A 27,341-nucleotide genomic window follows, 5' to 3' on the forward strand; every position below is an offset into this window, starting at 1 on the left:
ACCTATCCAACAAACCAGTTAATCAAAGAAACTACCACCACAATTGCCAGCAAAATCACATCCAAGTGACAACAACACCAGAACTTTTGTCAAACAGATGGTGTGCAGAGTGTTCAAGATTCAGAAAAACAAGCAATTAAATGGCTATCAATCACGGTGGCACATCAAAATGATCTTAGGAATGGCTCTAGAACAGATTTAAAACGCAATAAAAGACCAGAAACCAGAATCAAACACGAAATAGCTATGCAATGAAAGTGGACCAAACTGTTTGTTGAAATGTCTCAATGAACTTGCATTAATTTTTGACAGCAATGTTCAAAGGTGCAACCAGAATTTCGAAAACAGGATGTATTGGTCCTATTCTGCCTTTTAATGTTTTAATCACTCTTTTTAACTTGAACTTTTGATATGTTATGGACCAATGGCTTTTACTACATCCACTCTTATTGAATCAAACAGCCAAACTTTGAATCTCTGGACCAAAAATTTTACTGCATAGCTCTTGGCAGCCAGCACAAATCTACCCAGAAAAAATGACCAAATGCACAGTACATTTTATATGCTCATTCCAATGACTTAAACATGTTTCAATGATGAGTGAGGACTTGCAGAAACAACTATAATGAGCTAAATCACTGTGTAACAGAATTGGAATACTGCAGTGGTCATTTTCAGCTCAAATTCACAACCACAAAGTTCAAAATGTAGATTGGCTTTGATTCTGGATTAAAAACATCAAAAGGAGTCTGAAAATGGTATTTGAAAGTTGCTCAACACAGCAGAATCAACTTTAAAAATGATTGGCAATGATCTAGTACCAATCCAACTCAAATTATGCAGAATTTTTAACTCAAAACACTTGCAGATCGGCTACTGCATTTTTGATGCTTACAACATTACAAAACACTTGGAATCAAATCATTTCATGTTCCAAATGATTCAGACATTAACTCATTCAATTGTTGTTCAATAGAACAGTGCACAATGCTAAATGAACAGTGGAGTTTTGTTACAGTAGTAACACTTTCTGGAAAAACAGAACAGAAACAAAAAAACCATGCAGATCTGATTTTGGTTGGCAAATTTAAACACCTGAGCTCATCTCTTGATTGTTCATTGCTCTTAATTGGTGTAGCCACATCCAACACTTTCGGAACCGTAAAAACTTGGTTAAAAACCAGATTTGATGACAAAACAGCAAATTAACCAAACATGACTAAGACAAAACGGAATTGATGCTCAAATGATTAAAATGACTCAAAACAACAAGAGATAACCGAATAAAATGATGATAGACTCAAGCAAATAGAGCTCGTATCAATAAAACTCAAAACATAGAAGCCTAAACACATCATAGATGCTGAAACAGAAACAGACTTCAGAAGAACCACAAGACATAGTAGGAATTGAATAACAGTTTGGAAAATGAAAGATGAAACCACTTATCTCACGGTTCAAGTTAGAACCTGAGGTCTGAATACCACTTGATACATCCTAGGAGATGTAGAGAAGCAGAGCCGTGAGATTGGAGGTGCAGGGAGACTTGGAAGACAGCTGAAACAAGGTAGCAGTGGCGGTAGCAGCTATAGATTGTTGTGCAGACTTGAAATTTCTGGATGGGATCTTTGGAAGTGTGGCAGCGGATTGTTGGTGTTTATGGTGAATGGAGATGGAGGCTAGCTTGGAGAGATGATTAACAACTCGGACGGCTTCCTAGAGTGGAAGAAAGTTGCAATGGAGATCAAGCTAAGAAGTGACTCTTGGAGAAGGAATTTGCTAAACATTTCAGCAGAAATTCTTTACTACAATCCAAAAGTGATTTACAAGCTTTTCCTATGAGATTTTATAGATTAATCTCAAGGCTTTAAGCAAGCAATTTTCACGTTGCAGATCTGAACCCATGTGCTACATGTATGGCTTCTAAAACACGTGAAAATTGAGTTTTATGTGAAAAAAACATTTACTAATGCAGCCCCATAGAAGGATAAGTACACCCCTTTTTGTATGGAAATGTCCTTTTTACCCTTCTCCATGTTTTGGCAGATTTGGCATATCTTCTTGTTCTCCAATTTTCCATCCAAAGATAGAAAATAGTACTTGACCTTGAGGAGAATATTCATCTTGGAGCTTTTTGGCCATTCCTCTTGTGATGGGTCCTATGGTGTTAGACCTTCTTGTATCACAATAAGAGTATGAGATAGCTTAAACTTCCACCGGTGACTAGCTTTCCGAAGACCATATAGTGATTTGGTAAGTTAGACCAAATTAGAATCCAAAAGAGATAATCTAGGAGGAGGTTTCATATAAATTTCCTCATCCAAATAACCATGCAACAAGGTTGTGTTGACGCCTAGTTGTTCCAAGCACCAATGCTGAACAAAAATAATGGAAAGAATAACACAAATGTTTTAACTATAGGGGTAAAGGTATTAAGAAAATTATTACCATCTGCCTTGTGTTTGATTTCAAAAATCCATTTGCAGTTGATGGTGCTCTTTCCTTCAACAGGCATGTTAAAGCCCAAGTGTGATTCATGTCCAAAGCAAGCAGTGTAAAAAAAAATGACACACAAATGAGTATTTGACTTTAGATCACTGTGGTAATTTTTATTGAACTTTGACAGGCTTTAAATAGTTACAAATAGGCTTTTGAGCTAATTACAAATAATAAAAAGTAAAAACAAAATATTAACTAACTCAAAATAAAAACAACTACATAATATATTTCTATCTTATATCAACAAAATAAAATAACATTGTACCTAAATAAATGGAAAATCAAAACTATTCATCTTGTTCTATCTCTATCAAAATCAAATTAAATATTACTAGACCCAAACTAATTAAATAAGACTCAAACAAAATTACAAATAAACCCCTAAAATATAAGTTTATCCTAACAAAACTCTCCCATAAACTTAAATTTTTCATCCTTTATTCGGCTTTCCATGTGCATCACCCCACATCAAACTTGCTTCTTTCAACCAAATTTGGATTCTTCATTTTCATATTGGCCATGTTGTCTTTAACCTTAACTAAACTCTCTAATGCTTTGGATGATTTGTTCTTTGTTATGCCCATCTTCTTAATAACCTCGACCAACTCGTTTCTGACCTTAAGCGACTTTTCAGCAATCTTGGCCGACCTATTAGCAACATTAGTTGACTTCTTCATCCCATTCAAAATTTACTTATCAGATTTTTTTCTATCTCAGTACCCGAGCTTCTCATACCCTGGTTCTTCTCAACATCTTCATCTTCCCCTTTCCCATTTTCATCTCATTCAAGAATAATGGATGCTTCCTCCTCCTTGTCAACGACCGCCTTCTATAATCCTCAAGCTCAATCTTCTATTTATTCATTATTCATTAGCTTCACTCAAAAGCTTCCGTATTGTCGAATCTCTTCATATTTTTGTCTGAATTTCTTCTCTAGGTTTGCCTTCTTCACATTTGTCGCACCATGTATATAAAGAAAATTCTCATCTGTGTATACAATTTATATTCCTATTTTAACTCTTTATAATATAATTGTTGTATATAAAAAAAGATCTCCTCTTTTTATGTATATAATTCATATTCTTATTTTACATCTTATTTTACATTTCATTTAGTGAATATTGTCTTTGTTTTGACTTTATTTTACTATTTACATTCTCGTGATGTATGTCAATTGAATATAAAATTCATATTCATCATCCTTTTACTCTCACTTGAATATGATATTCATATTATCAATTTTTGTTATTTGAACACATCAATGCGATTTATTATGTGATTTAATTTATTTTGCCAAATATTTGTTGTTTCTAAAAACATATATAAACACACAAATTATTATACTATCTATTGGCTTTAAATATTATTGTACTTTCTTCGTTTTTAAAAAATGATAATTAAATCCATTTATTTTATTTTCTACATACTTTAACTTTACCAATATATATGTGGTTTCAGTAATATTTAGGCTTAATTACCTACTTAGTCCCCATGTTAGGAGGTAATTTTCTGTTTAGTACCCGGTTTTAAAAATGTAGGCATTTGGTACCTATGTTTTGAAATTTGTATCAATTCAATCCTATCCAGTTAACGACATTATAATTGATGCGAGAAATTAAGGACGTTAATGAAGATGCATTCAAACATTTGATAGCTATTCCACCCAGGCTATCATTAACGTCCTTAATTTCTCGCATCAATTATAACGCCGTTAACTGGATAGGATTGAATTGATACAAATTTCAAAACATAGGTACCAAATATCTACATTTTTAAAACTGGGTACTAAACAGAAAATTACCTCCTAACATGGGAACTAAGTAGGTAATTAAGCCTAATATTTAACATAATTATACTTCCATTATATTCGATTAAAAATACTATATCACAAAAATATAGGTGTCGTCACACTTCCTTTTTTAAATATTTGTATTACAACATAAACATAAGTTATTAATATTTGAAAATTCATATGGTGAGTATGGGCATGAGGGTGGATGCGTGCATGCATGTGTGGATGAAGGACTATATGGATGCATGCATATTAATGCATGTGTGGGTGTGTGTGAATACGTTTGTATGTATGCATGTGTGGGTGTGTTGGTGCGTTTGTGTGTGAGAATGTGTATGTTATTAAAAAAGGTATTAACTAAAAGTATTGTACATTTACATCATCAAAGCTTTCAGGACGTGTTTCAGTTTTCTTGCCACTAATAAGAAGTAAATATTTTGTTAATATATATGTAAATAAGAAAAATAATATGTAGCAAATTTTTAGGTTTAAGTAGATGTAATAAATAAAAAATAATAATTTACTTTTAAGGAATCTCCTTAATTCTTTTTAGAATATTGACCCCATAATTTGTTGAGTTTTAAAAAATTACGAATCATATTGTGATTTAGATAAGACACAAAAGTATAATATTGAATTAGTAGTAATAACCTCATTGATTGATCATTAGTACAGAAAGGACATTTAACGTCTGTTATTTTGATCTTTTAACATCAGCTCCAGAACCTGACGTCTTTGTGGGTGACGTCAAACTTCGGACTCAAACAAGTCCGACGTTTGGTTACTGCATGACCCCGACGTCTAAAGGGCTCCATAGACGTCAGACATTGCATTAACTAACATCTACTGCAGCTCGTGTCTTTGGGTAGTGTAGTAGCACCTTCTTCCTTTGCTAGTTTCGTCATAGAAAAGGTTGCGTCTTTTGGATCTCTTATGACATTTCAACCGAAAACCGAATCTGGGTCCTTGCCTAGTTCCATTAAAACCGCCAATGAAAACAAATGGTGACAATAGAACTAGGCAAGGACCGAAGTTCGGTTTTGGGTTGAAACACTATAGGACATCCAAAAGACGCAACTTTTCTTACAAGGAAACTAGCAAAGGGAGAATGCGGTACAACGCTACCCAAAGACACGAGAAAAACTGCACCAAAACACAACAAAAACTCATTTTAATCGGTTCAAATGAAAGATAATCAACCAAAGACTAATATAATCGGAATAAAAGTATGTTTAAACAGTTCAAAAGAGACAAAAACACACCTGGAAAAGCAATGCCGTGGAGAGAAAAGGAGAGAAGGAAGACGATGAAGTGCTCGTAACAGCGGGTTTGATGTCTCATTTAACAGCAAACTAGACGTCGGCTCCCTAGGTGAACCGACGTCTATTCTGGCCTAGACGTCGGGGCCCTCACTAATATGACGTCCAAAACAACTTTTCATCAGGCCATTTAGACGTCGGATGGCGTGATCTGACGTTTGTACGGCAGAAAAAAATAACTTTTTATCTACCTGTCAGACATACACGTCCGTTAGGAGGGGCACCGACATATATAATCGAATATAGACGTCGGGGTGGCGGGATCAGACGTCTCTAAGGCGGAAAAAAATGACATTTTACCTACCTGTCAGGCATTAAGACGTCGGTTAGGAGGGGCCCCGACGTCTATAATATTATAGACGTCGGAGCCCATCCTAACCAACATCTATATGCCCACTTATTTATTACGAAAATGACACCGGTCAATAATTTAGGTTGATTATTTTGTGATCCAACGTCTACAGGATGACTTTAAAGCCCAATTCTGCTCTAGTGCATATATTTTTCATATAAACAAACACGGTTGTTAAGTGTATGCATTCGTAATGAATTTTTTTATATCCTAGTAATGGAATGAAATAAGTAAAAGTATACAGATTTGGTAAAAATGTGATTAGAAGGAACATAAACCCTTCCTCTCTTTTTTTCCCGAAGTCCTACAAGCAATATAACACAATACGAAAACTCTGTTATATCAACACACCAATTCATCCAATACCGAGAAAACTCACTTTTCTTGAAAAGACTTGCAAATTCCCTACTTTCAGTAATAAGCTTTTTGAGGATTATTCGGTAAAAACAATTAAAACATGAAAACAAAGTTTGTCATAAATACCATCACACCATCATACCAAGTAACTAAACTCCTAATAGGAAAAAAAAAGTTCTAGGCATTATCCACCAAAGGATTCGATTTGTAACGATAATCAAACATCATCAACTTATATTATAATACAAATATTTAAAAAATACGAACAGAAATACGACAATATTTTTGTTTTTGCTGGTGAAATAATAATAATAATAATTAAAAAATAAATATAAATATAATAATAATAATAATCATAAAAAAATAAATATAAATATAAATATAATAATAATAATAATAATCATAAAAATAAATAAATATAATAATAATAATAAAAATAATAATAATCATAAAAAATAAATAAATAAAATAATAATAATAATGACACTAATAATGATAATAATAATGATAAGACTAATAACATTAAACTAATAATGAAATTAATAATGATAATAATAATGACATTAATAATGATGATAATAGTGATTATAATAATGACATTAATAATGATGATAATAATGACATTAATAATGATAATAATAATGATAATAATAATAAAAATTAAACTAACTTGATCAACATGTTTTTGCTTTAATGTGAGTTGAGAAGTCTTCACAAAAACAAAATTCAATGTGATTATATTAAAAAAACTTTATTAATTTATTTTACAAGTTTGTGAACTAAAATATATTAGTGTTTTTATACTTATTAATTTCATTTTCACGATTAACTTCAAGAAAAAAATATTTAACATTTAAAAATATTATTTTCTAAATTGTTTAGAACATTCCTCAAGTATATATAAAGAAATACTAATGAATAAAAATTTCTTATGAGATCTCTTATTCATATCTTATGAGAATGGAAATTAACATCACATCAAGAGAAACCATTAAACCATTATTGCCAACTTCTGCAGAATGCAAAACTCTAAAACTATGCTTGTTTGATGTGTTGCAACGTAACACCTATTTCCCATTGATCCTTTTTTACAACAAAACCACCAACCTTCAAGGATTCTCAAATATCTCAACTGATCAGTTGAAGAAATCTCTATCTGAGGCACTAACCATTTTCTACCCTCTTGCAGGTAGAAGATGTGATTACTTTTCCATTGATTGCAACGATGAAGGTGTAATTTTCATGGAAGCTTCGGTGAACACCACCATGGAAGTTCTCTTAAAACCACCCAATCTAGAACAGTTAAACCAGTTACTTCCATGTGAGCCTATCAAGTGTCATCCTCACCAAGAAGTGTTGCCACAGTTTCTTGTTCAAGTAAACAAATTCCAATGTGGAGGAATAGCCATTGGCTTGTGTAACCTTCACATTCTCTTGGATGCATTTTCTTGCAGTGCCTTCTTGAAAACCTGGTTTTCCATTTGCAAAGGGTCAAAGGGAGAAATCTCAAGGCCAAATTTCTCTTCTGCTGCTTCTGCCTTCCCTCCAGCAATCCCCACTAGTGTACGTCCTTGCATATTTAATGTAATAGAAGAAAACTGCACCACAAGAAGATTCTTGTTTGATCACAAAGCCATGAATGAGTTAAAATCCATGTCAACAAGCGATGAAACAAAACCAACACGGTATCAAGTAGTATCTTCATTCATAAGCAAACATATGATTGTAGCAATCAAAGAAGAATGTTGTGAAAAAACAAGGGCAGCGGTTGCATTGCATATAGGGGACATAAGAAAAAGGATGGGGGAACCTTTTATAGAAGGTGCCGTTGGAAATTTGGTTTGGCCTGCATTGGTATTTGTTGAGGGTGTGAACAAGAACACTAAGATCATAGATTTGGTTGAAATTCTGAAAAAAGGACTTGGAAAGCTCACAAAGGATGTGTTTCTAAACGTGCAGAACGATCCTAGTTTTTTGTGGAATGGTGAGTATGCAGAGCTAATGCTTGAAGGTATACCAACAAATGAAACAATCTCCTTGGTGTTCACAAGTTGGGTTAATATTGGATTCAATGAAGTGGATTTTGGTTGTGGAAATCCTTTTTGGCTAGCTTACGGAGGAGGTACTAAAGTTACTACATCAAACTCAGTAATATTGATGGAAACAAGAGAGGGAATAGAGGCATGGATCACGATGACAGAGAAACATATAACTATCTTGGAACAGGACGTGGATTTCCTTCGATTTGCATTCCTTAATCCAAGTGTTTCAATCTGAATGTAGCCAATAAAAATAAAATGTAATGAGAGTTTCGTTTCTTTTGTTTTTCTTAACATCAATGACGAAATAAAGTAAATTACTTTTTGGTAAATTTTTAGTGTTGATATATTACTGAGTATTTCCACAACTCACAAATTAGATGAGGGCTATTGCTTTTTGGACATCCATAATTACTAATTACATTTCCATATAATAGAGAAAGATTAAATTATTCTTTATTGTTGTTGCCTTGTCTATGCTTCCATCGTTGCTGCTACTGTAAAGGAAGAAAAAGAGAGAGAAAACGCTGAGGAAATGAAAAAAATAAATAAATCATGAAAACTTTTTTCCAATACGCATTTCATGTGAGATTTCCTAAAAAATCTCATTCCAAAAAGTATATTGTGTTCTTGAAAGTTTATTCTGGAAATCGTATTAATTTGAATGCATTTCATGTCTACTTGAAATTTTTATTTCAAAAATTTATTCCCAAAATTCTCAAAAATTTCTTCCAAAAAGTTTGGATAGTTTGTTTCGGCAAATTTTTCGAACGAAGTCACTTTTTCGGAGGATATAAAGTCATCCTCTTGACATTTTGGAGTTGCATAAATAAATTGTGGAGGTGCATGAAATAAATGCCTTACACGAATTTTACCAGCGAGAATATAGCAGGTTACTTGTATCACGAAATCGTATGTAACCTAGAATTCAATTCTGTGCTTTCATTGATGGTACATTTTTAGTGGATCTAACAGATTATTGTGTATAATGAAAATGAAACTTTCTCCATGTATCTTTGTGAATGTGTGCAAACATTTTATTCTACAAGTTTTATTGGGTACACAGATTTTATGTATGACAAAATTGTGTTTTTACCATTTCAAATATATATATCTCATATTTTCTTCCAATTTCTTGAAATACGCTGATGATGAGATCTCTTCTCTTAGATGCTTTCTTCATGTGGCTTTTATTTTGTAGATATTTATAAGAAGGACCGCGATATTCCAACAACGTATTTTTAACACTGTTTTGACAACGCCACGTGTCGTTGTTTGATTGGTTTGTTTTAAAAATAATATTTTTTTAAAACCTACGAAACGGAAGTCCGTAACCCTTATTTTTAGTGAAAATCCGAAAATAACCCTTTCTCTGTTCCATTGGAAACGAAGGACCGTTCTCTTGAAAGGTCGAAGGTCGCGTTTCGTGCCGCTTCACTTTGTTCTGTGTGCGTGGTGTTATCTCCGTCCAGTTTCGTCTCATGTTATCGTGCGGAATGGGAAGTTCCGGTGACCATTGTCCGACGACGAAGGTAAGTGGTTTTCCATTCCATGTCGTAGCTTGGTTATTCGGTTTGGGCATCTCGTAGCATGCTTATTTGGTTTGGGTTAAGGTTTGGGGTTGGTATCCTTGTGTTGTGGTTCTTGGGTTATTGGGTTTCGTTGTTTTGATGATTTTATTTTGGTTTATGCAGTTGAGTGTTCGTCACTCTTTTTCGACAAAGTATATATGTACTTTGAACGAACGCTTGACAGACGAGCATCGGTCATTGATTGCGAGGACTCCATTTGCGTGGTTTTTAGATGTCAATGTCAATGTTAAAGTAGGTAGAAATATATTGAGTGAGTTATTGGGTAAGTTGGACGACTATAGTAGTGGTTTTTTAGTTGGGAATAAAGTTTTGAATATAAATGAAAATGATATTTATTTAGGGTTGGGATTGAGTACAGATGGTGCAAATATTAACTTAAAGGAAGAGTTGGGCAATACTGAATGTGTGAAATACATAGGCAAAGGAACAAAGGAATTGAATTCGATATACAAAATTCTAATGCGAAAACACAAGAAAAAGATCCCTTGTTCTCATTTTTGTAGCCTTTACCTCCTGGTAGGGATAAGTGAGATTTTATTTCCAAAACGTAGCGGGAAAGTGTTTCCCGTAATGTTTAATCTTGTTGACAACTTAAGTGGTTTGGGTAGTTATTGTTGGGGTAGTGTAGTTTATCGTTTTCTGTTACGTAGTTTGTGCAAAGCTTCAGAAGGCTTGAAGAAAGGAAAAGGTATTTCAAACGTTTACGTCGATGGTTGTGTTTACATGCTGCAGGTAATTAATAGTATTTGATGTAATTACTTAAATTGTTTTTTGAATTAAGTTTCTTACAAGTTAAGATGATTTATTTGTCTTAGGTATGGTTTTTTGAGCTCTTTGTTCCACCAAAAGGTCCTATTGATAAATTTCCAAAAATATTGCATTGGATGAATATAAGTGTTGGAGACAAGTTTGTAAAACGGTGTATGGAGACAGGTTTGGTAAGTTGTTTGTTATCGGAAGTTTTGTTATGTTTTCATATATTGACAAAAGTTGTGTAATCTGTAATGTGTTGTTAAATTTCAGGTTGTTGACGATGTTTATGGTGGTCCTTCAACCAAGGATAAGGAGGAATACAGACCAACACCTAAAAGAAAGGATGCTAAACCCAAGAGGAAAGAAGAAACAAAAAAGAATTCGCAGAGAAACTTTTATGCGTGCCTTAGAGGAACAAGAATTTCTAATTGAAGAACTTAAAAGGAGGGTTGGAAGTTTGGAGGCACAATTGGCTGAAGAGAAGGCAAGAAGGCAAAATAAAGATGACGTTCGACAAAGTGTGCCTCATACAGAACCATCCGTGAACACTGGTTTTGTATCCCCTACTAACATTGACGGAAATGAACAACCTTTGAAGACGTATGTTAGGGTTGGATCACGAAGGCGTTACAAGGGAAGAGCACTTAGGACTCCATACACCGGAACCGTAGTGCTTAGAATAAAAAATGAGTGATCTGTGTATTTAGTTGATGGAAAATGTTATTTGGAAAGTAATGATAATTGTAATCATTGTAAATAGATTAAGAAAACAATGTTTAATGTATCCGATTTAGTTCAATGAAATAAAATTTGAGTTTTGATTTTGAATTGGTATCATATTTTATTTATTCAATACCATTGTTATTATGAGTTGTGGGTTTGTGGATTTCAGAATGTGGTCATGTTTTGTGTCTCCTAAGTTGCAGGCTTGTTTGTAAGATGTTCGTGTTTGAGTGGTCTTTCTGGGTAACATGGGTGACGAATGTCAAAACCAGTTCATTTGAAGGACAATTTGAGTGGGGGGTGACCCCTCATCAGTTGGAGGAGCAAGTTATGCAAGGGATGAATGAGGGTGTTCAAAAAAAGCTCTGGTAATCGTTTACAGCATCCTGGTAAACGATTACCCGAGAGAAAATTGGATTTTGTACATAAAGTCCAACGCAGGTAGTCAGTCAGGTGAACATGGGTCACCATTGTAAAAAAAGGTCACTTTTATGCAATTCTGCACCTGTCTGAGGCTGGTACAGGTGTTTCAGTGGTGGGAGAGGGTGGTTGGTGATGTGACGCCAAGGAGTGTGGGGTGACCCCTCATCAGTTGGAGGAGCAAGCTGTGCAAGGGATGAGTGAGGGTGTTCAAAAAAGGGTCTGGTAATCGTTTACAGCATCCTGGTAAACAATTACCCGAGAGAAAATGGGAATTTGTACATAAGGTCCAACACAGGTACTCAGTCCGGTGAACAGGGGTCACTGATAACGGTTGAAAAACCGTTATTTTTATGCTTAAATTTGATACCAAAAGCAACCTTTAAGACTTAGAAACTAGCTTGAACTCATATTTTTGCTTTAGTTTTGAGAATAAGAGAGTTGAAAGTGAATTTAATGGTTTTATGCAAGATTCCCTTGATTTTGTAGGCTAATTGAATGATTTGAAAGAAGAATTGAAATACCGAATGATTGGAGTGCTGAAAAGTCAACCAGAAACCAGAAAAGTCAACCAGTCAACCAGAAAAGTCAACCAGTCAACCAGAAAAGTCAACCAGTCAACCAGAATGCTGAAAAACCAACCAGAACGCAGAAAACGTGTGATCGAGTGGCGCTGAGCGGTAAAATACCGCTGAGTGGCACTTTTCAGGTGCCAAAATCACCGCTGAGGGGCAAAAACAGCAGTTGGGGGCAAAATGGATCATGCAGTATTACCGCTCAGCGGTAAAATACCGCTGAGCGCCATTCTAAGTGGGCTTGGACCGGTTTTCTTTTGTTTTTATGGGCTTGGACTTGTTTTATGTTATTTTTATGCCCTATTTAAGGACTTGCACGTCCTAGGGTTTGTATCTTTGGCTGGAACGAAGCAAACACTCTCTCTTCCACCCCTTTGAAGGAGGATCTTGGATGCTGAGGCTTCCTCTTCACCTTTTTAGGGTTTTATCTTTCATTCTTTCATTGTTATTCATCTAGGTTCACCATGAATATGGTGAACTAAACTCTGTATGTTTGTTGGGGAATCAATGTAATCTTTTGAAGCTCTCATATATGGAATTTGTTTTTACATCTTTTATTTAAGATCTATGCCTTCTTTCATCATTAGTTAGGGTTTTTCCTCTTTGCGTAATGCTTGCATTGTTTAACTCATTCGATGCATGATTATTGGTTTTGTCGATACGGGCGCGTACGGGGAAATCTAAATCCGGGGAATTTCTCCCAATATTATATTGGTTGTCGTTAAGCTCCTGCACTTATGAACTAATCATTAGGAATGCTAGGAATTGTATGAACTCGTGATTAGAGAGAAGCCTTCTTGAAAGGTACTTTAGAGAGTGGCATTAACAATGATGATTTGAATGTTGAATTCCTAAAATATATGAGAGTGGATAAGATGAAATTGACCCCCAACAACATATTCATATTTCATTGAAAGTGTTTATCTTTTGCTTTTGCCATTGATCAAAACTTCATGCATACATATTTAATTTTCGTCTTCTGCATATAAAATCCAAATATTTCGTCTTTAAGTCTTAGCTAATCAATAAATCACACAACTAAACTAGGCCGTGAGTCCTTTGGGAAGAACGATACTTGGTCTTACCAAGTTTATTACTTAAACGATTCGGTCATACTTGCCGATTGAAAAACAAGTTTGTGACATCATATTTTGGTGTTCATAAATTTGTCCATCAAGTTTTTGGCGCCGTTGCCGGGGACTCGTGGTTTAACTGGTTACTTTGTGTGATTATTGATTATCTTTGACTTTAATTTTGAATTTCTGTTTTTATTTTTCTGTTTTTATTTTATTTTATTTTATTTTATTTTATTTTATTTTATTTTATTTTATTTTATTTTATTTTATTTTATTTTATTTTCTGTTTTTATGTTTTCTGTTTTCTGTGTGTATTTTTCTGTTTTTATTTTTATTTTTCTGTTTTTATTTTTATTTTTCTGTTTTTATTTATCTTCTTATCTCTGATCTTATATCTTCTTTTATATCTTTTAGTGCTAACAAATATTTTCTAGAGTTTTGTGCCTAATGTCTGCAGAATGCAATTTGGTCAAGAATTTAACTATATGGGCACTCAATTCTACCAAAGTAATCTCAACCACTGGTGGGAACCTCACTCAAGCATGGATCAAAGCCAATTTTGGCAAGCTGCAGGACAGTTTGAGAACCAACCACAACAACAATGGCAGCAACAACCCTTTCTATCAGGAAGTTTGGATAGGTTGGAGGACACCCTTCAACGATTTTTGAAAAATTCCGACTCTACTCAGAAAAGCATTGAAGAATCATGTAAAAGAATGGAGGTGCAACTTCGTTACATCAATCAGAGATTGAATGATGATGTTAATACTGAAGTTAACCTTAAGGAGGAAGGGCAAGTCATTATCATTGAAAGTGACAAGATTCTTGATGAGGAAAAATTAGAGGGAGATGAGGAAAGGGTAGAGAGAAAAGAGAAAGAAGAGTTGAGTGAGAAAGATAAAGATGAAGAAAAAGAAAAAGAGGTGGTTGAGAGAGAAGAGAGAAAGAAAATTTGTGTGAAAATAAAGAAGTTGAGGAGAAAAAGAGAAGGGAAGAAAAAAATAAAAGAAAAGAAAAAGAGAAAATTTGGGGAGAGAAAGCGTAAGAAAAAGAAGATGAGAGGAAAGAAGAAGGAATCATATGAAAAATCCCATCCTCATCTAAAGAAGAATCATAGGAAGGAAAAGAAATTCAAGTGCTTTATGGAAATCTTCAAGAAATTGGAGATTAAAGTTCCTATGATTGAGACATTGCAACAGGTTCCTGGTTTGATCAAATTTCTGAAGAAGTTCAGTAGAAAGAAGAAAAAGAAGAAGGAACTTGAGCTTGGGTCAAGCTAGTGACGTTAAAAGAGCGCTTGCTGGGAGGCAACCCAGTGATTTAAGAACTTTTAATTTTTGGTTTGGTGATGTAATTTTGAACTTTTGGGTATTTTTGTTTTTGTTATAAGTTTGTTACAGGGTTTACATCTACTGATGGATGTTAGGCGGAAGAGTATCTACTGAAGGATACTATGTTTGTATACACCTACTGATGGGTGTTGGTAAGAAAGATTTGCATCTACTGAAGGGTGCTGGAGGATTTTGGGTCAGGCTCGTGACGTTAAACAAGCGCTACCTGGGAGGCAACCCAATTGATTGATTTTATCTGTATTGTTTGTTTTGATTCTGCTTTAGTTGCATGATAGGGATTGAATGTTTGAGTGATATGAGAAATTAATTGCAGGGAGCAAGTGAGGGGCATGAGTAGAAGGCACCTAGGGTAAGCTAGGAAGAAGAAAAGCACAACACGAAAGTGCCGCTGAGCGGCAAATTGCCGCTGAGCGGTGGTATCGTGAAAGGGGCTTAGGTTGCCCCTTAGCGGAACCCGAGCCCATTAGGGTATTTTTATACCCTAAGTCACGCTTTGGCCTCTATTTTTAGATTCTTCTCTGCACACACACTCCTAAACATTTTTCCAAAGGTTCACTACATTTTTCCTTTCATTCCTCTTTAGAAAATCCCCCTTCCACTCACTTTCTCACTAGTTTTCCATCTAAGTTTGGGGTTGGGAGAGAGCATCATTGATGGGGCTGAGTTTTTCAAAGCACTAGAGTAGGATTTGTTTTATCAATCACTTATGTTTTTAGAATAGGATTTGATGTACTCAATTGGAAATTTTGTTTGTTATGATGGTTTGCTTATGATTGTTGTTTGATAAGTAATGCCTGATGATGCTTTGATATTGATTGATGTTGAGAATGTGCACATTATATGCTTATACAGGTGGTTCACAAGCATTGTGAACAAATGCAAGATGTTATGATTGTGATTATGATTCTAAGCAGGATGTTATATGTGGAATGTGAATGAGCTTATATGTGAGGTTTTGAGCTCCAGAGTTGTTATTGTTGAATACTATTACTGTGAAAGCATGAATGACTTTGCCCAGGTTTTCTATGATTGAATTACTTGCTTGTTTGCATCATATGATCAAGGCCATTTGTTGATAACCCTTCTATTAGCCAAATTCATAAATTGAGCCCACTAAAAGAGAACACTATGTGTTATATCCTTTGAACCTCTAGCCTTGAACATGATTTGAAAACCCTTGTTGAAAAGCTTTACCTTGAGTTAAGTAGAAAAAATTTTGTGGTATTGGCAAATGTTCAAGTTTGGGGTTGTTGGAAAATAGAAAGGGAAATTGAAAGCATTGAGCTAAGAGCTAATAATTAAGTATGTGAAAAGAAAAAGAAAAAGAGAAAGAAAAGAAAAGAAAAAGCAAAGCTCAATGCAAAAGAAAGTTGGGAATAAATAAGAATGATTGTGTTTATATGTTTCTCTTAACTCAAGGGTTTTGTGATCTAGAAAAACCAATTCTCTTGTTAGCCCAGCCACGTTATAAGCCATAGAAAAGTCCTTGTGATGATGCTTGCTGGTAAGTGTTTGTGATTGTGGTTAAATGAAAGGCAAAGTTGATTCATGTGATATTGTAATAGTAGAGTGAATGAGTGAATATCTCCTATACACTTGTGTGTTTGAGTGAAACACTTTATCTAGTGAGGATAGATTCCATGAACACATAAGAACATCTTTGCTTAGTTAATTGATCATTCATGAAAATAGCATTTGTTGGATAGTATGTGTTTGAGTGATCACTAAAAGCATGTGCACATCTTGATTGAAGTCTTGATGATGAGCTAAATTGAGTATTTACTTGTCTTGAAAGAAGGATTTTTGAATGTGGTGAACCGTTATATGGATTGATGGAAGATTGAGTTACATCTTGTTTGCTTGAGGACAAGCAAAGTTTTAAGTTTGGGGTTGTGATAACGGTTGAAAAACCGTTATTTTTATGCTTAAATTTGATACCAAAAGCAACCTTTAAGACTTAGAAACTAGCTTGAACTCATATTTTTGCTTTAGTTTTGAGAATAAGAGAGTCGAAAGTGAATTTAATGGTTTTATGCAAGATTCCCTTGATTTTGTAGGCTAATTGAATGATTTGAAAGAAGAATTGAAATACCGAATGATTGGAGTGCTGAAAAGTCAACCAGAAACCAGAAAAGTCAACCAGTTAACCAGAAAAGTCAACCAATCAACCAGAAAAGTCAACCAGTCAACCAGAATGCTGAAAAACCAACCAGAACGCAGAAAACGTGTGATCGAGTGGCGCTGAGCGGTAAAATACCGCTGAGCGGCACTTTTGAGGTGCCAAAATCACCGCTGAGGGGCAAAAACAGCAGCTGGGGGCAAAATGGATCATGCAGTATTACCGCTCAGCGGTAAAATACCGCTGAGCGCCATTCTAAGTGGGCTTGGACCGGTTTTCTTTTGTTTTTATGGGCTTGGACTTGTTTTATGTTATTTTTATGCCCTATTTAAGGACTTGCACGTCCTAGGGTTTGTATCTTTGGCTGGAACGAAGCAAACACTCTCTCTTCCACCCCTTTGAAGGAGGATCTTGGATGCTGAGGCTTCCTCTTCACCTTTTTAGGGTTTTATCTTTCATTCTTTCATTGTTATTCATCTAGGTTCACCATGAATATGGTGAACTAAACTCTGTATGTTTGTTGGGGAATCAATGTAATCTTTTGAAGCTCTCATATATGGAATTTGTTTTTACATCTTTTATTTAAGATCTATGCCTTCTTTCATCATTAGTTAGGGTTTTTCCTCTTTGCGTAATGCTTGCATTGTTTAACTCATTCGATGCATGATTATTGGTTTTGTCGATACGGGCGTGTACGGGGAAGTCTAGATCCGGGGAATTTCTCCCAATATTATATTGGTTGTCGTTAAGCTCCTGCACTTATGAACTAATCATTAGGAGTGCTAGGAATTGTATGAACTCGTGATTAGAGAGAAGCCTTCTTGAAAGGTACTTTAGAGAGTGGCATTAACAATGATGATTTGAATGTTGAATTCCTAAAATATATGAGAGTGGATAAGATGAAATTGACCCCCAACAACATATTCATATTTCATTGAAAGTGTTTATCTTTTGCTTTTGCCATTGATCAAAACTTCATGCATACATATTTAATTTTCGTCTTCTGCATATAAAATCCAAATATTTCGTCTTTAAGTCTTAGCTAATCAATAAATCACACAACTAAACTAGGCCGTGAGTCCTTTGGGAAGAACGATACTTGGTCTTACCAAGTTTATTACTTGAACGATTCGGTCATACTTGCCGATTGAAAAACAAGTTTGTGACATCATATTTTGGTGTTCATAAATTTGTCCATCAGTCACCATTGGAAAACAAAAGGTAACAATTAACTTCAAAACTTTTGTATGACATAAATAAATTGATTATAACACACCATTAATAGAGATTCAGGTACACAACATACACAACAATAATACATTGTACGTTTGAAATATTACAGTTATCCATGAAATACTTATAATGGTGTTCATATAAAATTACAATTATCCTAAACCCACTATTGGTTGTCTGCTTGATTGAACGTTGATGGTTGGTCAGATGGACGTACAAATTTGCGGAGGATGTCATCCACATTGAGTTCCTTCTCTGCCCACATAGGAAGTCGAATGACAGGTTTTGGTGTCTCCTTAACAAGGTCAATTGTAGGAGGAGAAGCTTCAGCTGGAAATACCTTGACTATAGAGCGATGCGTAATATTGAGGTAGTGGTTTTGCCTAAATGCAGTGAAGGGGTGGACTTAAATGTACAAACGAAATTTGTAAGAAGAAGAACACTTAAATACCAAAAAAATAATTGTGGTAGTTAAGTACAAATTTGATGGCTTACAAGATTGAGTATCATAACGGAACCAACTCCGATATTGTCTGCAATTTCAGGATCTTCAAGAACTTTCTTGTGCAAGGAAGCCTTCATCGTGGCAGTTGGGTCCTTCAGAAGTTGGTATAATAAGTTAGTAATGTAATGTTATGTTGTTCAATAAAAGAAATATTACCTTAAGAGTCAACTGCATATCTCCCAACCCATTTGGCTTGCACTCTTTCAATATGCAAACAACCAATGGAAGGACCTCAGCTGATTTTGCCTCTTGGAGGGAGTTAACGTTGTCGAATTTTCCATCCTTTACGAGACCTATGATAAAAATAAATGAAAACAAATTACAAGTAGTAAACGTAATAATGTTGTTGGAAGCGTGTATGAGATTCACTGTACCGTGGTGTTCAATAAACATCTGTGCCCATTTCCAAGCATTGGAGTTGAAATCTCGTTCATAGGTTGCGTCAGCAACATCACGAGCAAATTCTTGTGTCGATTTCGGTTGTTCTGTTCCCGTTCTATTCATGAAAATTGCTTGGATGTTACCTGCAGGACCAGGAATAAGCGTTGCGGAAGCATCGCATTTTTTCAAAAACGATTCAAGGACATCATCATCATAAACAAGGTCTTCCCATGCATCCATGATTATGCAGAAATTTCCTGTCCACATTAACATTCTAGGTTAACGACGATACATCAGTAGGATGATTAAAGAAGTCACTCACAACTAAACAATGGTAAACGGGTTACAGATACTGTCACCTGATTGAAGCGTACACAATTGGTTTCTCCCCGAAATTTAAATAGAAGTACGTGGACAATCAAATTACATGAAATGAATGTAACAAAAAAAATATTAATATTACATCTATTTCCATTAAGTTAACTTGTTAAAATCAAGTTACATTAATTGTGGGGAGATAGTCTGATTTGATGGGTAGCCTTTCAAAGTGAAAAGCATTGATTGGGGGTTAGGAGAGAGAAACTTTATGCTGACAACCATCAATGCATGCTTTCACAGATAAGCAAATACGTGCTTGACAAGGCAAAAATATGACCTTTGGCGGGACTACACAGCTGCGTGAACAACCAACGTTAACATCCAACGTTAACATTTACTTCCATTAACCAAGCACTTGCAGACAACTTACCTGAGTGTTCATTAAAGAGAAGGGCCACAACGAAGTTCGGAGGTTTGGTGAGAAGCACATAAGGTTCATTTATGGTGGACGTAAATGTAGAAGATGAGGTTGGTTAGGACCACTGACCTTCATTAAAGGGCACACGATTTCCCACTAGGGTACGTTTTAATTACTTGTTCGAAAAGCTTTTATTTTCATTATTTTTGTAGTTGGCAGTAGTCATAGTGGTAAGGGTGATGAGTCAATATAATTTGCTTTATCTCTAAAGGTGGGTTTAATGTCAACGCACACAATGGATGGGGATCAAGGGAATGACTATAATGACAATGTTGATGAGCCTAATGAAAGTTTAATGGAGATGGACCCAACAGTGCATATGTGTTTTGACTCAATGGTTGAAGCAAAAACTTTTTACACAAACTACGCCATTAGACGTGGGTTTGCCGTGCGGACTAGAACTTCTAAAAAAGATAAAGACAACAACGTCTACTACCTCAGAATAGTTTGTTCAAGGGAGGGAAAATATGTGTCTTCCGTCAAACCAGTGGTAAAAACACTTCCAAGTCAAATTAACCAATGTCCTGCTGGGATAACCATCGCAAAGAAGGAGGACAAGTGGTTTATAAGGACCGTTGTTCTGGACCACAACCATGATCTTTGCCCAAATAACTCCAAACTATTTGCAGCCAATAGAAAGTTAAGCATGCATGCAAAACACACGTTGGAGGTCAACAACGATGCTGGAGTTAGGTTAAATAAGAGTTTCCTTAGCATTGTCAACGATGCGGGAGGCTATGAAAACATGGACTTCGTCGAGCGGGACGCAAGAAACTACATTGGCCAACACAGAAGATCTTTATGTAAGGATGGTGATGGTCAGGCACTCCTACGACACTTTTCGTCAATGAAAGATAGAAATAACGAGTTCTTCTATGACATTGCACTCGATGAAGGGAATAAAATCTGTAGTGTGTTTTGGGCTGATGCAAGAAGTCGTGCTGCATGTGAAGAATTTGGTGATGTTGTTTCCTTTGACACCACTTACTTAACAAATAAGTACGACATGCCATTTGCGCCTTTTGTTGGAGTTAACCATCATGGACACTCCATTTTACTTGGTTGTGGATTGTTGTCTTCGGAAGACATTGTCTCATTTGTATGGTTGTTCCAATGTTGGCTAAGATGCATGCGTAACAAGAGTCCTCAAGGTATTATTACTGACCAATGCAGAGCAATGGCCAACGCTATTGAACAAGTGTTTTCTGATACGAGGCACAGGTGGTGTTTATGGCACATTTTGAAGAAGTTGCCTGAAAAATTGCACGGGTATAGAAATAATCCCGTTATCAAAACCGAACTACATGCGCTTATATATGATTGTGTTTGTCCAACAGAATTTGAAAATGGTTGGAAGGAACTACTTACCAAACATGGATTGGAGCAAAATGAATGGCTATGTAATTTGTACGAAGAGAGACATAAATGGGTTTCGTGTTACTTGAAAAAAGATTTTTGGACAGGCATGTCTACGACTCAGAGAAGTGAGGGAATGAATGCCTTTTTTGATGGATTTATCAATTCTACAACAACACTTCAACAATTTGTGGTCCAATACGACAATGCAGTTAGGGTAAAGGCCTAGAAGGAAATAGAAGCGGACTTCTCCTCCATGAACACCACTATTGCATGTGGTTCTCAATCACCAATTGAGAGACAATTTCAAGTGGAATACACACATGCAAAGTTTGAGGAGGTCCAAACTGAGTTCCGTTCAAGGATGAATTGTTTCATCAAAGACACCTTAAAGGAGGACTTTTGGAACACTTACACTGTAAAAGAGGAACGAATGTGGGAGGGTAATCGTGTACCAGATAAATTTTACAAAGTTCAATATGATCCCGTCACACAGACAACCACTTGCTCTTGCCAACTCTTTGAGTTCAGAGGAATTATATGTCGCCATTCCCTCTTGGTATTTGGTCAAGAAGATGTTTACAGTGTTCCCTCACAATACATATTGAGGCGCTGGAGCAAAAATATTCGACGAAGACACACACTAATAACAGCATCGTATAGTAATTCCACAAATGAACCACGCATGCAAAGATACAAACTGTTGTGCAAACGTTTTTATGAAATAGCTGAAGTTGTTTGTGAGTCTGAGGAAGCTAGTACTGAATTGGAAAAAGAACTTAATTGTTTGGGTAAAAAATTTGGGTTCAGTTCTTCCATGACAAATAACATCATCAGTGATGCAGGCGAACTAAGATACGATACTGGTGCATGCACGTCACTACCACTTAGTCCAGTTGGAACATCTGATGTCCTTGTACACAGTCCTGCAACTGTTAAGCGAAAAGGACGTCCACGCACAAATAGGTTGAAGTCCACTGTTGAGAAAATAACCAAAAGAAGAAAGTCAACGTCATTCACAAAGACTTCAACACCACCCACCCAACAATGCGTGAGTCATTAATTACGTTCAAAATATTCATTAAATACTTTTTTGTCTATCAATTATGTTTAACTTACTACTTGTGTTGTTTCAGGGCGAAAGAGGAAGTAATATTGTTGAACGTGATGACCGTGTACAATTTGAAGCCGACACTATCCAACTATCACAAGATACCGAAATTGGTCATTTTGGATTTTTGTCATTGTTGTCAGCTGTACATAACAATTTCGATAACAACATCAGTTGATATATAGAACTTCCTTGCTGTTTTTTTTGTTATTTTTATCTTTTTTTGTAAGTTAAAATGGCCATCCATGAAATCCCATTAATGTTTGTTTCGAATGCATATGACTACACCAGAATTTGACACAATAATCGATTACGCGGATGTGGTAATTGATTACTGTGTTCAGTTAATTAAACGAAACTATCCCACTGCACAACGTCTATAAATTGCAATCCTCTACATAACCGCCCAGACACGTCCTTCCTCAAAATCGTTTGCAACAGCTCACTTCTCTCAGTGGAAAACCCTAAACGAAATACAATGGGTGATCGTGGAACGAAGAAACAAAAGACATCTTCTTCCGTTGGTGGACGTCGACGCCGTCGGAGTCCAACCCCATCACCATCGTCATCCCCTACAACGCCTACCAATGATCTCTTCTCGTCGGATGAGCAAGAGGAGAAATATGCCCAACATTTTGTCAATCGGGAAATTTTGGAAAGTAAGTATCTAGAGTACGAATACTTTGAAGGAAAAAATTTTCAATTCTTTGACATATTACACGAAGCTGGGCTTACTGAATTTGTGGGTTTAAGAAGACATTACCACCCACAATTAGTCAGAGTGTTCTACAGCAACATGTCAATATCGGATACTAGGGTTATTCGAAGCGAGGTTAAAGGTGTAAAAATTAGGGTCAACCGTAATCTTTTTCAACAACTCACTAATCTCCCATCTGATGGTGTTTGTTACGAAGGAAAACTTGTAGATTAGTGGAAAGAACAATACGATTCTGTAACTGCAAGGCAACTACTGTGTAGAGATGATGCAGTCATACAATCTAGAATACTAGCGGGGAAAATGAAGGTTCAACCAAGGATACTTCATTACGTTCTCACTAGAGTATTAATTCCTCATGCAACGAATATTGGTCAGGCATCCGAAGAGGATATTATGCTGCTATGGGCATTTTTCAATTCCATTCACATTAACTGGGGACATCTTATTAGATATAAGATGAAAAGAGCATTAAGGGACAACGCAAAGTTGCCATATCCACATTTGATAACCATCTTCCTTGAACACTTTGAAGTGCCTACTGAAAGTGATCCCATTTCAGAACTCAAGTTGAAGCAAAAAATTGGTTGTGAAGCTGTAGCATCATTTGGTTATGTGCAAAATGATGAAGGAGAATGGGTTCCCAAAGGCAACGCCCCCCATCCCCCCTTACAAGAAGTTCAACATGAAAAAGGACAAGATGATGAACAAGGCAGTTCATCTACAACACTAAATAATGTCATCAACCGCATAGAACAACTTCAAACCTTTGTTGGTACAAGATTTGATGCCTTCGAAACTTGATTTGATGCCCTTGAAACAAGATTTGGAAACATGGACGTGGTCATCAATACAAGGTTTGATGCGCGTTGGGAACATTGAATAACAACTGCAACACTTCCAAAGTGCTTCTGAAAACAATCCTCAGACTTAGAATTGGTTGTTTAGGCTTTATTTTATGCATTATAAAGAACTATGTACCACAGTTCTTGCTTTGATCATTTCAAGTATTTAATTTAATGAAGTTGTTTACTTTCAAAATGGTTCCTCAATTCTCGACATTTATTATGTAATGTTCAATTTATGATACACTTAAAAGCATGGCAGTTGTGAGTAAAACACCAATACCACTAACCAATACCACTTAATAACACTACAGTTGTCTGTAAAACTAAAACTCACCTTTTTTTCCAATGGTGACCCCTGTTCACCTGACTGACTACCTGTGTTGGACTTTATGTACAAAATCCAATTTCCTCTCGGGTAATCGTTTACAGAGATGCTGTAAACGATTACCAGACCCTTTTTTGAACACCCTCACTCATCCCTTGCAGAGCTTGCTCCTCCAACTGATGAGGGGTCACCCCACACTCTTTGGCCTCACATCACATCACCAACCACCCTCTCCCACCACTGAAACACCTGGACCAGCCTTAGACAGGTGCAGAAGTGCCTAAAACTGACCTTTTTTTCCAATGGTGACCCCTGTTCACCTGATTGAGTACCTGTGTTAGACTTTTTGTATAAAATCCAATATTCTCTCGGGTAATCGTTTACAGGGATGCTGTAAACGATTACCAGACCCTTTTTTGAACACCCTCACTCATCCCCTTGCACAGCTTGCTCCTCCAACTGATGAGGGGTCACCCCACACTCCTTGGCCTCACATCACATCACCAACCACCCTCTCCCACCACTGAAACACCAGGACCAGCCTCAGACAGGTGCAGAAGTGCCTAAAACTCACATTTTTTGACAGTGGTCACCCCTGTTCACCTGACCGACTACCTGTGTTGGACTTTATGTACAAAATCCAGTTTTCTCTCAGGTAATCGTTTACCAGGATGCTGTAAATGATTACCAGACCCTTTTTTGAACACCCTCAGTCATCCCTTGCACTACTTCGTCCCCCTACTCATCACGGGTCACTCCACACTTCTTGCGTTCACATCAATCACCAACACCCATCTCCCCACTCAGAACTTGATCAACTCCTTCCCATTAATTACCATTAATTTTACTGAAAATGGTCTCGTACTTTTCAAATTCTTATTATAATGCTGCGTTCATTTTTCAATCACTAATTTTGTCATTATAACAAACACAAACACAAAGTAAAAACAATTCATTTCGAAATCCAACCACTAATCTTATTACAAACACATACTATACATTGTTGATAACAGTTGAAAAACTGTTATTTTCATGCTTAAAATTGATACTAAAAGCAACCTTTATACTTAGAAACTAGCTTGAAATCATGCTTTTCTTCATATTTTCAGAAATAAGAGAGCTGGACAGGTTTATGCTTGATTTCAGTGTTTTTGTGCAGGTTTTAAGGTGAATTTGGTGAAAGAAGTGAAGAAGGAGAGATATGGAATCAGAAAAGACATCAAAAAGTGCAAAAGGAGAAGCCGAAGTCATCGCTCAGCGGCAGTTTACCGCTGAGCGGCACTCAGGAGCTCACGGGAGGACCGTTGAGGGGCAAAATGGCCGCTGAGGGGAAGAAACGTGACACACACTTACCGCTGACCGGTATTTTACCGCTGAGCGGCACTTTAATGGGCTTGGACCCAATTTTCTGTAATTTACGAATAATATATAAGCTTTAGGGTTTCCTAGGGTTAGGTATCTTTGGCTGGAACGAAGCAAACACTTTCTCTTCCACCCCTTTGAAGGAGGATGTTGGATGCTGAGGCTTCCTCTTCACCTTTTTAGGGTTTTATCTTTCATTCTTTCATTGTAATTCATCTAGGTTCACCATGAATATGGTGAACTAAACTCTGTATGTTTGTTGGGGAATCAATGTAATCTTTTGAAGCTCTCATATATGGAATCTGTTTTTACATCTTTTAATTAAGACCTATGCTTTCTTTCATCATTAGTTAGGGTTTTTCCTCTTTGCTTAATGCTTGCATTGTTTAACTCATTCGATGCATGATTATTGGTTTTGTCGATACGGGCGCGTACGGGGAAGTCTAGATCCGGGGAATTTCTCCCAATATTATATTGGTTGTCGTTAAGCTCCTGTACTTATGAACTGATCATTAGGAATGCTAGGAATTGTATGAACTCGTGATTAGGGAGAAGCCTTCTTGAAAGGTACTTTAGAGAGTCGCATTAACAATGATGATTTGAATGTTGACTTCCTAAAATATATGAGAGTGGATAAGATGAAATTGACCCCCAACAACATATTCATACATATAATTCATTGAAAGTGTTTATCTTTTGCTTTTTGCCATTGATCAAAAACTTCATGCATACATATTTAATTTTCGTCTTTTGCATATAAAATCCAAATATTTCGTCTTTAAGTCTTAGCTAATCAAGAAACCACACAAGTAAACTAGGCCGTGAGTTCTTTGGGAAGAACGATACTTGGTCTTACCAAGTTTATTACTTGAACGATTCGGTCACACTTGCCGATTGAAAAACAAGTTTGTGACATCATATTTTGGTGTTCATAAATTTGTGCATCAAGTTTTTGGCGCCGTTGCCGGGGACTTGTGGTTTAACTGGTTAATTTGTGTGATTATTGATTATTTTTGACTTATTTTTTTTATTTTAATTTAAATTTCGAATTTTTTTTATTTTATTTTATTTTTCTATTTATATTTTTCAGTTGGTATTTTATTTGATTTTATTTTATTTTTCTATTTTCTGTTTTTCTGTTTTCTGTTTTTATTTTCTGAATCTTATATCTTCTCTTATATCTTTTTGTGCTAACCAAATCTTTTCTAGGGTTTTGTGTTCTTGTGTATGCAGGAGGCAATTCGAACTAGGAGCAAGAAAACAACAGAACCTCTGCTTGAAGGATTAGAAGACAGTAGACGGAGGAGAAGAATCCGAACATCTAGAGAACTTTTTCCTCCTCCGGAAACTCTGTTGCAACCATCACCACAAGGTTCTGTTCATAGCACAGAAAATATGGAGAACAATAATATCAGAAGAACTCTTGCTGATTACACCAATATAGCTGGACCTCAGCACTTTAACAGCATAGCTAGACCAAGAGTCAATGCAGCTAACATGGAGGTCAAACCAGTACTGATCCAACTGGTGAAAAGTAACCAATTTAATGGGTTATCTCATGAAAGCCCATATGAGCACCTTACTACATTCAATGAAATTTGCAACACAGTCAAAATTAATGGGGTGCCAGATGAAGCGATCAAACTTAGTTTGTTTCCTTTCTCATTGGGAGGCAATGCTAAGCTTTGGTTGAATTCTTTCCCAGAAGGAAGTTTCACAGAGTGGGAAGCAGTGGTAACAA

General features: G+C 36.0%; 4 protein-coding genes across 4 annotated transcripts; all 4 read left to right on the forward strand.

Annotated features, from left to right (window-relative positions):
- Positions 1–7,279: 7,279 nt before the first annotated feature.
- LOC148200605 (akuammiline synthase 2-like) lies at positions 7,280–8,620 on the forward strand. The gene has a single exon (XM_088113000.1). The coding sequence runs from the start codon at positions 7,280–7,282 to the stop codon at positions 8,594–8,596; it is 1,317 nt and encodes a 438-aa protein (XP_087969126.1). The 3' UTR covers positions 8,597–8,620.
- Positions 8,621–9,846: 1,226 nt separating this feature from the next.
- Positions 9,847–10,812, forward strand: LOC148200606 (uncharacterized). Its single transcript, XM_088111892.1, has 2 exons — positions 9,847–9,890; positions 10,053–10,812. Exons 1-2 carry the CDS (start codon positions 9,855–9,857, stop codon positions 10,698–10,700), a joined length of 684 nt encoding a protein of 227 aa, XP_087968018.1. The 5' UTR covers positions 9,847–9,854; the 3' UTR covers positions 10,701–10,812.
- A 9,306-nt stretch (positions 10,813–20,118) lies between these two features.
- LOC148200607 (protein FAR1-RELATED SEQUENCE 5-like) lies at positions 20,119–21,468 on the forward strand. The gene has a single exon (XM_088113001.1). The coding sequence runs from the start codon at positions 20,119–20,121 to the stop codon at positions 21,466–21,468; it is 1,350 nt and encodes a 449-aa protein (XP_087969127.1).
- A 135-nt stretch (positions 21,469–21,603) lies between these two features.
- On the forward strand, positions 21,604–22,528 carry LOC148200608 (protein FAR1-RELATED SEQUENCE 1-like). Its single transcript, XM_088113267.1, has 2 exons — positions 21,604–22,290; positions 22,376–22,528. Exons 1-2 carry the CDS (start codon positions 21,604–21,606, stop codon positions 22,526–22,528), a joined length of 840 nt encoding a protein of 279 aa, XP_087969393.1.
- The last annotated feature ends 4,813 nt before the right edge of the window (positions 22,529–27,341 follow it).

Source organism: Vigna umbellata, chromosome 4, assembly GCF_029865625.1.
Source record: "Vigna umbellata cultivar VRB3 chromosome 4, Vumbellata_1.0, whole genome shotgun sequence".
NCBI lineage: Eukaryota > Viridiplantae > Streptophyta > Magnoliopsida > Fabales > Fabaceae > Vigna > Vigna umbellata.

What these genes read in the sequence shown, in the direction of transcription:
- LOC148200606 (XM_088111892.1), top strand. Translation starts at nt 9,855, where the DNA reads ATGGGAAGTTCCGGTGACCATTGTCCGACGACGAAG. An exon ending in ACCATTGTCCGACGACGAAG is followed by an intron (nt 9,891 to 10,052) that starts GTAAGTGGTTTT and finishes TGGTTTATGCAG; the next exon opens with TTGAGTGTTCGTCACTCTTT.
- LOC148200607 (XM_088113001.1), top strand. Translation starts at nt 20,119, where the DNA reads ATGGATGGGGATCAAGGGAATGACTATAATGACAATGTTGATGAGCCT.
- LOC148200605 (XM_088113000.1), top strand. Translation starts at nt 7,280, where the DNA reads ATGGAAATTAACATCACATCAAGAGAAACCATTAAACCATTATTGCCA.
- LOC148200608 (XM_088113267.1), top strand. Translation starts at nt 21,604, where the DNA reads ATGAATTGTTTCATCAAAGACACCTTAAAGGAGGACTTTTGGAACACT. An exon ending in CACCACCCACCCAACAATGC is followed by an intron (nt 22,291 to 22,375) that starts GTGAGTCATTAA and finishes GTGTTGTTTCAG; the next exon opens with GGCGAAAGAGGAAGTAATAT.